Source organism: Chiloscyllium plagiosum, chromosome 4 (assembly GCF_004010195.1).
Source record: "Chiloscyllium plagiosum isolate BGI_BamShark_2017 chromosome 4, ASM401019v2, whole genome shotgun sequence".
NCBI lineage: Eukaryota > Metazoa > Chordata > Chondrichthyes > Orectolobiformes > Hemiscylliidae > Chiloscyllium > Chiloscyllium plagiosum.
In genome coordinates, this window is record NC_057713.1 from 39,057,989 (window position 1) to 39,072,379 (window position 14,391).

The window sequence follows — 14,391 nt, forward strand, 5'->3', positions numbered from 1 at the left end:
AAAAGAACTGCAGATGTTGCAAATCAGAAATTGCTGGAAGACTGACCCAAAATGTTAACTCTGATTTTTCTCCACAGATGCTGTCTGACTTGCTGAGCTTTTCCAGCAATTTCTGTTTTGTGACAGTAATAATAGAACAAGGGAAGAAACAAAAGAAATGGCTAGAGAAGGTGTGATGGACAGCTGCCAGCCTGGAGCAAAGGAGAAGGTGGGAAAACCGAAAACTGCGCAGGAATACACAAAAAGAAGGCGGAGATTGCAGTCTGAAATCAACGGAGTCAAGTTTAGATCTGAAAGGCTGTAATATACTTAATCTAAAAAGGTGACAATCTTTTTTTTGAGCTTATTTGGAAATTTATTGATGGCTTGTAGTGGAGAAGATAAAATAATAATAGACCCTTCATCCTCAAGATGCAGATTAAAAAACATTAGGCATTTCTACACACATATAAAAAGTCATTAGAAAAAGGAAAAGTGCGACAGAACTGGCAGTGTGCTTACATGCTTCCTATATATATTATACATATCAAAACGGAGATAGAAAACAACTATATATAAATTGGCTAAATGCTAAAGGCAAAAGAGATAATGATATCCTTACTCAAATCTATACGTGTAAAATATTGAGAAACTAAAAATGAGAGTAGTCAGCATGAATTCCAAAAAGAAAGGTCATGCCTGACCAACCTTATTAAATGATTTGAAATAACAGGATAGCTAAAGGTAATGCAGTAAATGTAATACATTTGGATTCAGAAATGTTTCTGAAACTGCACAGTAGAATCATTATTATATCATAACAGATGGAGTTAGGGAACAAATAACAAAACGGACAGCATGCTGGTTACAAATGAAAAAGATAATAAGGATTAGATAGAATAGAAAAAGGTAGCTAGCAGTATTTCACAAGAATCAGCAATGGGACCACCACCATTCACCAGGTACACAGAGAATTTGTCATTCAGAACTGCAAGTAAAATGTCACAATTTGAGAGTGAAACCTTTCTTTTTTGGGAGGGAGACATGTAACTAATACAGAAATACAACAAAATATAAGAACACATTAATAAACTTGCAGAATGAACTTAAATAACAATAGTATGATAAATAAGAGGCAACATCCTCCTCAGTGAGTTAAAATAGGATAGAAGAGAAAGGAGATCATTACCAGTAGGTACACAGATCAATGATTCTTAAAAACAAAAGCAAACAAAGTAACAAAGTTAAATTTCCAGAGGAACAGAACTGAAAAGCAGAGAAGCTTCGATAAACAGGTCTCATAACTTCGGTTAGATCTCACTTGGAACACTATGAAGTATATTATTTTCCACATCATGAGGAGGATATTAAGTCATTGGAGACGGTACAAAAAGAGACTTACTATAATTAATTTGAATAGAATATAGAAGTAGGGTTGTCTTGCCAAAACTATACAGAGCACTAGTTAGACCACAGCAAGAATACTCTGAACTATTGAGACACTCCAGGGAAGGAACTTTAGGTCAAGCCAGGTTATACAGTGTTTTTATTTTAAGAAGGAGGGGACGAGTAGACTGGACCTGTACTCATTGGAGTTTAGAATAATAAGATAGCCTTACTGAACCACACAAGATTCCTTGGGTCTTAGACAGGATAGCTGCTGAGAGGTTGTTTAGCCTTGTGGGAGAGTCTGGCACCAGAGGGCATAATCTCAGAATAAGAGGTCACACATTTAGACAGAGATGACCAGGATTTGTTTCGCTCCTTTAACAGGATATTGAATCTGTAGAATTCTTTACTGCAGGAAGCTATCGAGGCTGAGTCATTAAGTCTCTTCAAGGCCAAAACTGACAATTTGTAATCAGTAAAGGGAATCAAAGGTTGTGGGTTAAATGCAGGGAAGTGGATTTGGGGATTATCAGATCAGCCATGACGACATTGAATGGTGGAGCAGATTCGATGGGGCAATTGGGCTATTCTTGTTCCGACATCTCGTGGTCTTATATCAGAAACAACAGGCTGTGATAAGAAAAGACTGGAACATTTGGTTTTATATGGGTAAAGATGAAGAAAAATGCTTCCACTTGTGCTCCAGACAAGAAATAAGGGCCATAAATACAAGGCAGTCACTAACAGATGCAATGGAAAATTCAAGAGGAAGATTTTCACCCAGAGAGTGGGAGGACTAGCTAAAATAAATAACACTGATGCTTTTAAATGGAAACTTGATAAGCACATAAGAGAGGAAGGCAATGCTAGTTGGTGGGGTCAGATAAAGTAGTAAGAAGCCGCTGTGCTATGTATAAACACCAGCATGAACTGCTGGAATGATTAATGCGCTGTTATTTTTTGCAATGTGGAACATATAACTAAAAGCACTTACTTAAAACTTCCCCAGTGATAGGTTCGCATTTCTAAGAAGCGACAGGCCACCATACCAAGCCAAATGCCACCCCCATTACACAGAAGAATATCAAGAATGACCTGATCCCACCAGCATTCAGCGAAGTTGGGCAACAGGTGCATGAAGAACAGCTAAAAGACAAACAAAAGGAATGCTACATCATATAAAGAACAAATTCAAAGGTAATTTACAGCAGTTAATAGTTTAAAACTTATTAACAGAATAATATTAATATCTCTCACAGGGCTCCACAGATAGTGTCCTTTTATCTGAGCCAGGAGATCTGGGTTCACATCTCATTTGCTCCAGAGCTATGTAATAACAACCCTGAACAGGTCGATTAGAAAATTTCCATAAATACCTCTCCATTACACCAAATTTCAAACAGGTGTAGTAAGGAAGCAGTTAGAAATCCTGCATTGCCTCAAGGTCACTACACATTAAGATGTACAATATGCAACAATACTTCTGGAATTTGGATTTTCAAAAAAAATAGAGGCAGATGGACTTTGGTCAGTTATGTCAAGATTTTATTTTAAATAAAGAAAGGTCAGAAAGTCATTTGAATAGTGACCTGGATATGTCAATTCCAGGTAGGTTACGTGACTTTGGTTAAGCACTTGTGAGAAGCCTGTAGAGTTGATGGATAAATGCTTATAATATTGAGTTCATAACTGATACAATAAAAACATTAAGGGCATTACTTGTAGAGGTGTGTAAAATCATGTGGAGTATAGATTAGGAAAAAGATCTTTCTGTTTACCTTATGTGGGGGAGTTCGAAATTAGGGGGCATATTTTTAAGGTGAGAGGAGAAAGACTTAAATGGGACCTGAAGGGCAGCTTTTTCGCACAGAGGATGGCTCATATGTGGAATGAACTCCCAGCAAAGTGGTAGATGCAGGTACAGTTAAAACATTTAAAAGACATTTGGACAGGTACATGATTCGGAAAGGTTTAGAGGGAGAAAGGCCAAATACAGACAAACGGGACTAGTTTACTTTGGGAAACTTTGTCGGCATAGACAAGTTGTACCAGAGGGTCCGTTTCTGTACTGTATAACTATGACTCAAAAAAGCAGTTCAGTTTTGACTTCAAAATGAAGGTTCCATGTCTCAGTTCAGAATAATCCAGTGCTCAGTCACAAGAGAGAACAATTTCTCCTGACAGAACAATCAACTCAGTTCAGGGGAATTCAACCAGTGACATTAGCAGAAGCGGTTTCTACTCTATGGAACTTACAAGCCAAAGCAGGTAGAATAGGAATTAAATTGTTAGAATTGAGAAAGTTTAGTTTCTCAAAATTATGATGAACTCATGCTAGCAGACTCAGAAAGGAATTGTAAAAGTGCCTCCAATTCCAAGGAAAAGAAATTGGGAAAGTTAATTCAGTAAAGACTTAATGAGTTGAGATAGAAGTAAAAGTTCCTCTTTCGCTGGAATGGAGTGTCTGTAACAGATAGTGTTGGAAAACGGGTTGAAACTGTTTTATTCTGCTTGTTAAGATGTTTCCATCTGTCTTCTATATATTACAGTTTGCAACCTCTTTTATATACACTTAATCCTACAGAGACTATAGCAACCGTTGAATTTACAGGTCGATTCCAGGAGCATTTGCTCATTAGATATTGTTCAGCCAACACTGAGTTGCTTTTGTTCATCTTTTGTACAATAACCTCATGTTATGAAAATACATGAGTTGCAGTAACTAATCACAACATTAACCAACCACAAAATGTTGAAAAAAAACTTATCAAGCCAGGTTTCATTCTGGAATATGACATGACATTTCCAGGATAATCATCTGTTGGAATTAGAACAACACAAAGTTGTTACCAGGGGATTACTCTGCCCTTTCCACCCATTACTGAGAAGGAAACTATCCCCACAACTCAGCAGAAAAATTAAAACGTTTATGTGAATAAATGGGACCTTGCCAACATTGTTTACATCTTTAAAAATTTAGATCACCGAATAAATGCTATTCCACTACTCAATTCTGTGATGAAAACTGGAACTGCTACCACGAATAACAGGGTTGCAGATTAACACTTTCTGCAGACCGACAAAGAATAGTTACAGCAGAAAACACAAACCCACATAATACTCTCCAAGGAACAATTCTTGGGTCATTTACAAAATGTCTGGTGATCAATTATAATGTTGGCTGAACAATATCTAATGAGCAAATGCTCCTGGAATCGACCTGTAAATTCAACGGTTGCTATAGTCTCCGTGGGATTAAGTGTCTTAATGTATACAAAAGAGATTGCAAACTGTAATTGAGAAAGGTTTCATAAAAGCAGCACACTTTCTCCAATAACAAGTTCCCACCACCACAGCGCTTTCGCCTATCAAAATTATTTTCACAAAATCAAATTTTTTTTATTCCATCATGGGCATTATTGGCATTTGTTCCTAATTCCTAAATACTATTGAGATTCATAAATTTATACAAATTTTCAATTTTTTAAAAATCATTACAGATTTACTCCAAGCAATAGGAAACTAGATTGCAAACAGAATCAGGGACTTTGATTTCTCCCCCCACTAGGCAAGGGAAGTGTGTCACAATTTACCAATTGAAAAAATTGCTTACTCAGCACAGATTGGGACATGAATCTAGATTGTGTCAAAAAACATCTTCCTTATTAAATGCTCAAATGTTCGGATTTAATGCTTATAAAACTCAAAATAATATAACACTAACCATCTGCCGATCATATGGTTTTGTGTAACAGCACAAGAAAATTTATTGTCACTCTGTTCCTTGGTTTGGTAGTTAAAAAATAATGTTTTGTTTATATTCTGTCCCCTTCCTCATTTAAAATGATTGAGATGTCAAGATGTAGATGCAGTTCAAAATAATACAACACTGCTTCAAAATCTTAAGGAGGTCCTATTTAAACAATACCATCTGTAATTTGGTTAACACAACTTAATTGCATTTGCATTATTGCTCTATTAATGCATACCTCAGTTAACTCCCAAGTGATGCTAATAGTCCAGCAGAGTCCATAGCTACGTATTAGTAATGCTTTCATAGCCCAGCCCCAGAAGTGTCCAAAAGCAAAGATGTCAAAATGGCTGAGAATCCTTTCCCATGTGATGACATGGCAGTTTATTGCATATTCCTATTAAAACAAAATATTCAAGGAAATTGCTGTCATCTTTAAATGTTAGGCGTGACAAAAATCTGACATAGATGATTGCTTATCCAGCATTCCTCTCACATAACTTCAAGATCAGAGAAAAACATTAAACTGAGGTATTCATGCAACAATAAAACAGCACACTAACTAAAGGAGGAACAGTTCTCAAAGGCACTGAGGGGTTGGTTACTCTACAAACATAATAACCAGGCTGGTAAATTTGTTGAGCTGTTATTATAAACAGGTCATAGTCACTTAGTCATAGAGACGTACAGCATGGAAACAGACTCTTCGGTCCAACTCGTCCATGCCGACCAGCTATCCCAACCCAATCTAGTCCCACCTGCTAGGACCAAGCCCAAATCCCTCCCTAATCGGATACCCATAGTGAAAGTGAAGAAAAATAAGATTACAAAAGTGCTAAATACGGTTGGATATTGTAAATGAATGCAAAATGAATGAATTTAAATGAATATTTAAGCTAAGACAGTATAAATATTTTCATCAAAGACAATCTCATTTAAAATGTGATTCATTCCCAAAGATCAAAGTTCTGTGTATATTCACTTAAAATAAGGAAACTATTCTACCACCAGATGCACCACCTGACACAGTGGTTTGTTTAGATCAGTATTTCTATTCAAAGCCATCCAATGTTTATTGAACAGAAATTTTCTCCATTCCCCTTGCCAGTGGAAAATACAAACTTTGGGAAGATTTTTAATGTAAGGTAATGTAATGTAGACTCTCCAGAGTACCAAAAGGAAGAAAGTTTCAGGCTGATCCATGCAGCATAATTATACGGGGAGAAACTGAGGACTGCAGATGCTGGAGATCAGAATCGAGAGTGTGTTGCTAGGAAAGCACAGCAGGTCAGGCAGCATCCGAGGAGCAGGAGATTCGACTTTTCAGACATAAGCCCTTCAGCAGGAATGAGGCTTGTGGGCAGGGGCTGAGAGATAAATGGAAGGGGGTGGGGTTTGGGGGGTGGAAGGTAGCTGAGAAAGTGATAAAGGTGAGGGAGAAGGCGATAGGTTGGGGTGGGATGGGTCGGAGTGGTAATGGACAGGTCGGGAGTACGCTGCCGAGTTGGAGGCTTGGGACTGGGATACTGTGGGAGGAGGGGAAATGAGCATAATTATATGGGACATATTGTTTAATCTGCGATTTTTTATATAATGTGTACGTGAATTGAACCCAAAATCATTGGGAAAGAGAGAGTTTAAAATCCTGAAACTAAAATAAAATTGACTAAAAGTATAAATTTTAAAAATTTTTTTAGACATTTTAAAAAATTCAACTGCAAATCAACAAAAGATCCATTAAATTCATTTTCTGTAAAATTATGAATGTTGTTCCTTCATTGAGCAGGAGAAAGAAACTTCAACTGCCTCTCAAAAGCATTGCAGTTGCAACTTTTCTTAATAATAGTGATCACAGAAACTGATTAAAAATAGGAAGAAACCTCAACTGCAAACAATGAACTGTGTCTATTGCTGAATTTGGGGCTCCTTGCTATGTACTGACCTATATTAGAACAAACTAGCAATCTTAGCCAAGAATTTCCATAGAATTACTCTTCAAAGGTTACTTTAATTACAACAGAATAGGTAGGCATTGGATTCCAAATTGTGCAATTTTCTTCTCAACTTCCTAATAAATGTCAGGATATATACATGTGTTTAGAGAAACGTTTGGTTATATGCTGCAAGAATAACATGAGAAGAAAACAATTAAACATTTTCAACTAATGATAACCAAAAATAATATTTCAAAATTAATTTGGTATGCTTTCCTTTATTGGTTAGAGTATTGAGTACAGGGGTTGGGAGGTCATGTTGTGGCTGTACAGGACATTGGTTAGGCCACTTTTGGAATAATACATGCAATTCTAGTCTCCTTCCTATCGGAAGGATGTTGTGAAAACTGAAAGAGTTCAGAGAAGATTTACAAGCATGTTGCCAGGATTGGAGGATTTGAGTATAGGGAGAGGTTGAATATGCTGGGGTTGTGTTTCTAGAACGTCAGAAACTGAGGGGTGACCTTATAGAGATACATAAAATCATGAGGGGCATGAATTGGATAAATAGACAAAGTCTCTTCCTTGGGATGGGGGCGTCCAGAACTAGAGGGCATAGGTTTAGGGTGAGAGGGGAATAAGAGACCTAAGAGGCAACTTTTTCACATAGAAGGTGGTACGTGTATGGAATGAGCTGCCAGAGGATGTGGTGGAAGCTGGTACAGTTGCAACATTTAAAAGGCATCTGGATGGCTATATGAATAGGAAGGGTTTGGATGGACATGGGCCAGGTGCTGGCAGGGGGGACTAGATTGGGTGGGGATATCTGGCTGGCATGGACGAGTTTGCCCAAAGGGTCTGTTTACACACTGTACATCTCTATGACTCTAATGCTGATGAAAAACTTTGACTAGTCACTGCTGCGATGAAAATGTTACCGTTTGTACACCTAAGGATCAAACTGCATCAATGCTCATCTGTTAAACTGAGTTTGACTGACTCCAGGAGTATTCTATTTCATGTACAACACATTTGCCATTAATTCAATTTATGGCAAAGTAACAGCAACTTTACTCATCCATGAAATAATATCCTGATCACTTGAGAATTGTGCATCACATCAACTGAAACAAATAAAACATGTGATGTTTACAGAAACCATACAAGTCAGCCACTTTATTAAATATCATGAAGAAGTGAAGAAAAATAAGATTACAAAAGTGCTAAATACAGCTGGATACTGTAAATGAATGCAAAATGAATTTAAATGAAGGAAAAAACTTTAATGCATCTTGGATTTTTCTTTGTAGGAAAATGCTAAAAAAATGACAAATGATAAGAGCCCCAGGCTTTTAATATTCACAAAAGTATTGCTACAACAGGCAGCAACTTGATAATCTGAACGCCTTCTTGTTCTACATACCATTACATCTGCTTCACGTGTGGCATAGCGTAGATTAGGATCCAGCCAATACATTACAGATTTCACTTGTTCAAAATTCAGGAACAATAGAAATACCAGGAAAAGGAAATACAGCACACTGAGACCTGAAATGATGCACAAGATAAAGCAAAACACATAGTAAACAACATGTTAGCTAATGGTGAGGTGAAATCATGAAGTGCACTTGTTCAGATCTACAAGCTTTTAGTAAATGCAATTAACGGACCCTCTGAACAACCAAGTAAGAAAACAGCTTAGAATAAGTGAAAATTCAAGAACTAAATTTTTGAGTCATTCAATGGCATAAGAACAAAAATGTACTCCAATATACATATTATGTGCAAATTTTCAAACAAGCAACCCCCAATGTGGTGGCTCAGCTGTTAGCACTGTTGCCTCACAGCGCCAGGGACCTTGGTTCGATGCCAGTCTTGGGTGACTGCCAGTGCTTGTGTGGGTTTCATCCGGCTGCTCTGGTTTACTCCTGCAGTCCAAAGATGTGCCAATTAGGTGGATTGGCCATACTAAACTGCCCATAGTACCCAGGCAAGGTAGATTAACTATGGTAAAGATGGGGAAAGGATCGGTATGGTCTTGATGGGTAACATGGTCTCTATCTGCACTGTACGGATTCTACGTTGTCTCAGTCAAAGCAGAAGCTGAATTAAATTTCATATTTGGAATCACCCAGTTTGCAGTTGAAACTCCAACACAAGATGTCAGCAGTAATCCATTATGTCAACTTGCGTCTGAATTTTGCATCTCACCAATTCAGGAAATAAGCCCCTTGAATCTGGTCCGCCATTCAGTGAAATCATGACAGACCCGAAAAATCCTCAATTCTATATTCTTGCCTTTTCCATGTAACCCTTCATTCACTGATTAAAAATCTATTCATCCAAGTCCTGAATATACTTAATGATCCAGCCTCAATAGCTTTCTGCAGTAGAGAATTCCACAGATTCACTCCCCTCAGAGAAAAAAATCCCTTTTCATCTCCAATTTAAGTTCGTGATCTCTTATTCTTAGATTATGTACTCTTGTCCTAAACTCTCTGCACATGCACGTGTGCAGAGATACCTGCACATCCGCATGCAGTGACTCCAATGTTCTGCGCACCACAATTGGCACGCTGACGCAGTTCACAGCACTGACTTCCGATTCTGGAAATTGCTTCCACACACTGTCCTTGGAGGTCTGTGCAGAAGAGTAAACAGAGGGAACTCTTCCTCTCAAGTCTGCAAAGAATCTTGTATGTCCAATAGGTCGCTTCTCATTCTTTTATTTTCCAGAGTACAAGCCCAATCTACTCAGACTCTCCTCATATGACAGTCCCTCCATCAACTGAGTGAACCTTCTCTGGATTGTCTCTAATGCCAGTATATCTTTCCTTCGATAAATGGCCAAAAGCTCCTCATATTATTCTAATTATGGCATGATTAGTGTCTTTTGTAGTTTTATACTTCACTCCCTTTGAAATAGCAGGCAATATTTCATTTGTCTTCCCTATTACCTGCTGAACTTAAATGCTAGCTTTTTGTGATTCATGGACGAGGACTCCAAACTCTAATTGTGGCTCATCTCTTGTTACAGTATGCCACCCTAAAAATGCACTCCTTATCCCAACTCTCTATACGTTATCAATACACTGTCAATACTAATGTACTACTTCCAATACTGTGGGCTCCTTTACTGGTTTTACATGTACATTGGAGACAAATGCCCACCATTTTCATGCAACATGCCCAGGGTTGTTATGTGGCTGCAAATCACAGGAAAAATTACAAGTCAAGTGATGGTTAGAACAAATATGACGGACATGAGCATGTATCAGTGAAGAGATCAAGGACCAAAATGATCCACAAAAGCGAAGGTGCTAAATTATTTCTTGTATTCCTATTCAGCCAGATGAGAAGGATTGCATAGTTGTTTTTGTTTGAAGAGTTGAGAAATTGAGTATCTTAGGCAATATTTGTTCCGAAACCAAAGCTATTATCAAAGAATTTGCTATGATCTATTTGTGAAATTGTACTGTATGTAAATTACTTAGACAATAAAACATCTCTTTGAACCAGCTTTTGGTCACCTGTCGTAATATGTGCTTATGTGTCTCAGCATTTGTCACAGGTCAGTGAGGTCTAACTAGAAGGAATTCCCAGCACGATGAGCTGAATGTTCTTCTCCGGTGTTGTACAGTACGATGACTGAAGTGTCACCTTAAATCAGAAGCAACAAACACAGCTCAAGTTTCTATAAGTTCCTGGAACAAAACCTTTTTAATTTGGGAGGCAAGGGTATTGGCTAGGTCTCAGCATTAGTTATAGGCATTCACAACCATTTATTCATATAGAATCAATCCAAGAATCAATGATTCACCTTTTGGACTCACTTGCCAAGTTTTCATAAGCAATTCGCAAATAATTTTCTAAATCATAACATACTAAACTAACTGGGAGAAGAAAGAAATTCAAGTCCCAAATGTCAGGAAAGACTTTCAGCTTTATAGTGTAGCTTCAGAGCTTACCAAAAACCATCCTCCATATTGCTGGATGTGGTCTGGTGAAAGGACCTGAAAAATTAAAGGGAATATCCTTAAACAACATTGCGTGAATAAACAAATTATTTCAGAATGTGGAAAATAAAATGCAAGAAATGTGACCAATCACAATTCTCACTTGTAACAAACAACTTACCATTAGGAAATGCTAAAACACTTACAATTAGAAAAAAGAACACCACGGAAAGAACCCCCTTCCATATATTGTCTTCCGGACTTGAATCATCCCTAGATGTAAAAATAATTGCAGGATTTGTCATATCAATGCATCGGTCATACATAAAATTTCAGTTATAAAAAATATTCATTTTACAATCCATTCGCAAAAATGTGTAAAGTCGAAAGCGGGCTGTGTACCGCGGGGGTGGGAGATCCACCTGAGACATATATCCCAAACCAGCAAATCATTAGCTTGGAAAATGCTACATTATCAAGCAGGCCTAGCAGCAGAACTCGCCTGACACACATGCACTGATATGGAAAGAGTCAGCTGTTAAATAGCAGAGCCGGATACAACCAGTACCTGGTAAAAGCGAAATACATGACACTAACGATGGTGAAAGTGAGCAGGGTGATAGTGTGAGGTTTGTAGAAGAAGTCGATGGTGATATCCTCCACTTGCTGCTCGTTGATCATTCGGAAATGCAGTTTATAATTCACATCATCCTTGCTGATTGTCCTGCTGCCTGTACTGGACGCCATAGCTGCGCCGTTCCGCTTCCCACTGCCAGCAGCAGCCGAGAGACTCCACCCAAACACTCTGCGGGGGAGGGGGGGGAGAGAAATCAGCTCATCCTCAAATACAAACAACCTCCTCAGGACAAAACGGAAGGACATTTATCAGACATTAAATGGCAAATTATTTAAAACAAATCTGGAATATTTTGCATAGAGATGTTGTTGATAGCAAATCTAAAAGAGATTTGTACATGTCTCTCCTCTTTTTTTGTGATGGACTATTCCATTCTGGTAAATGTTACAATTTAGAACGTCCTTGGTGCACGTGGGGGTACGGGAGCAGCGCCAGAAAATTTGCAGACACGTCCTAACCCAGACAGAGACACACCTCCTAACACAGACAGACAGAGAGATGCTTCCTACCCAGACAGACAGACAGACAGAGAGAGAGAGAGAGAGAGAGAGACACCTCCAAACCCAGAGACACTTCCTACGTTAGACAGGAAGAACAGAAACACACCTCCTAACGCAGACAGAGAGAAATAGAGACCTCCGAACCCAGACAGATAGACAGACACATCTCTTCATCCAGACACCTAACCGAGAGAGAGATTTACTAAGCCAGATACCTTCTTAAGAAGGGCTTATGCCCGAAACGTCGATTCTCCTGTTCCCTGGATGCTGCCTGACCTGCTGCGCTTTTCCAGCAACACATTTTCAGAGCAGACACCTTCTTACCCAAACAGAGAGGAAGAGAGATACACAAACATTGTAACCCAGATACTCAGTCTGCCAGAGTGATACCTCCTACCCCAGCCACACAGTCAGAGCGGGAGAAAGAGAGACACACACACTTCCTAACCAAGATAGAAGGAGATGCACCCTAGCCCAGGATATTCAGGACATAAAGAGATATATTTACTAATCTAAACAGAAACAGAAAGTGATATCTTTACTCAGACCAACAGGCCATAAACAGAAACGTTCTGAACTAAGGCAGAGAGATGTCTCTCAAAACAGACACAGAGGCATCAGCTAACCTGGATCAACAGCACAAAGAGACAGTGGACATTCCTAACCCAGCCGAGCAGGACACACAGAGAGACATCTCCCAGCCAACTCTACCAGGAGGGAGAAAGAGATAGCTCCGAATCCATCTTGAGTCTCCTAGAATGAGAGTGTCCTGAATCTCAGCTGTAGCAGATGAGAAAGAGAGGCCTTCATAACTAACCCAGCAGGACACAGAGTGGAGAGAGAAAGAGAGGCCTACTAAGCTTGACAAGAGAAAGAAATAACTCCCCAGCCTGTGTGGAGCAGCATGGATTAGGGATTATGTCCGAATCGCCGGCTCTCCTGCTTCTCGGATGATGCCTAACATGCTGTGCTTTTCCAGCACCATACTTTTTGACTCTGATCTCCAGCATCTGCAGTCCTCACTTTCTTCATCCATAACCAGGAAAAAAGCAAATGGGATGTTGGCATTTATTTCAAAGAGAATGGAGTAGAGAAGAAGGGAGGTTTTGCACAAACTATACAAGGCACTAGTTGGACCATAGCTGGGCTACTGGGAAGTTATGGGACTCTCATCTGAAGAATGATATCCTGGTTTTGGAAGCAATCCAGCAAAGGTTCACTCAGCTGATACTAGGGTATGAAAGACTGTCTTTAAGGAAAGGCTGAGTAGGTTATGCCAGTACTCAGTGGAATTTAGAAGAATGAAAGGCAACCTTACTGAAATGTTACAAGATTCTTAAAGGACTCAAGAGGGTAAATGTGGAAAGATTGTTTAACCTCGTTGGGAGAGGCTGGGCCCAGAGGGCATGATCTCAACAAGGGGCTTAAAACAGGGATGTGGAGGATTTTCTTTCTCGAAAGGGGCAATTATGCTGTGGAATTCTTTATACCAAAAGGCTTTTGAGGCAGAGATATTAAGTATATTCACATGATTAGAGATACCAAATATATTGTACTAAATTTAAGTGAATCATGAGTTGAGGGGGAAGGCAGCAAAGTGGAACTGAGGGTTACGAGATGAACGATGACAAAGTAAGTAGTGAATCAGCGGGGGTACAATGTGCCGTACTGCGGAGCTGCAGCGGGAGGACCATGTGCCGTACGGCGGAGCTGCAGCGGGAGGACCGTGCCGTACGGCGGAGCTACAGCGGGGAGGGGGTGGTCCATGTGCCGTACGGCGGAGCTGCAGCGGGGGACCATGTGCCGTACGGCGGAGCTGCAGCGGGAGGACCATGTGCCGTACGGCGGAGCTGCAGCGGGGGAATCCATGTGCCGTACGGCGGAGCTGCAGCGAGGGACCATGTGCCGTACGGCGGAGCTGCAGCGGGGGACCATGTGCCGTACGGCGGAGCTGCAGCGGGAGGACCATGTGCCGTACGGCGGAGCTGCAGCGGGAGGACCATGTGCCGTACGGCGGAGCTGCAGCGGGAGGACCATGTGCCGTACGGCGGAGCTGCAGCGGGAGGACCATGTGCCGTACGGCGGAGCTGCAGCGGGAGGACCATGTGCCGTACGGCGGAGCTGCAGCGGGAGGACCATGTGCCGTACGGCGGAGCTGCAGCGGGTACTGTCCTGTTTCTCTTCCTCCCGGGAGCAGTGCTGACTCGGTATTGACTCTGTGTTTCCCGGTCGGAATGATTAAGGT

The 14,391-nt window shown here is 40.1% G+C and overlaps 2 protein-coding genes across 4 annotated transcripts in view; one reads left to right on the forward strand and one right to left on the reverse strand.

Moving 5' to 3' along the window:
• LOC122548971 (phosphatidylserine synthase 1-like) overlaps window positions 1-11,992 on the reverse strand; it is a 50,863-nt gene extending 38,871 nt beyond the window's left edge. Inside the window, exons 1-6 of the mRNA XM_043688015.1 lie at window positions 11,578-11,992; window positions 11,191-11,282; window positions 11,022-11,066; window positions 8,477-8,601; window positions 5,358-5,516; window positions 2,363-2,514 (exon numbers count right to left, since the gene is read on the reverse strand). Of these exons, the coding sequence (XP_043543950.1) occupies window positions 2,363-2,514; window positions 5,358-5,516; window positions 8,477-8,601; window positions 11,022-11,066; window positions 11,191-11,282; window positions 11,578-11,891 (887 nt within the window). The 5' untranslated portion in view covers window positions 11,892-11,992. The remainder of the gene's footprint in view (window positions 1-2,362; window positions 2,515-5,357; window positions 5,517-8,476; window positions 8,602-11,021; window positions 11,067-11,190; window positions 11,283-11,577) is intronic.
• mterf3 (mitochondrial transcription termination factor 3) overlaps window positions 2,027-14,391 on the forward strand; it is a 54,213-nt gene continuing 41,848 nt past the window's right edge. The window contains exon 1 of one of the 3 annotated variants that reach the window (XM_043688016.1): window positions 2,027-2,037. The gene's annotated coding sequence lies outside the window, so the exon portion shown is untranslated. Of the gene's footprint in view, window positions 2,038-14,295; window positions 14,390-14,391 lie in introns of those variants that run through there. The other 2 variants (XM_043688017.1, XM_043688020.1) reach the window with 2 other exon arrangements.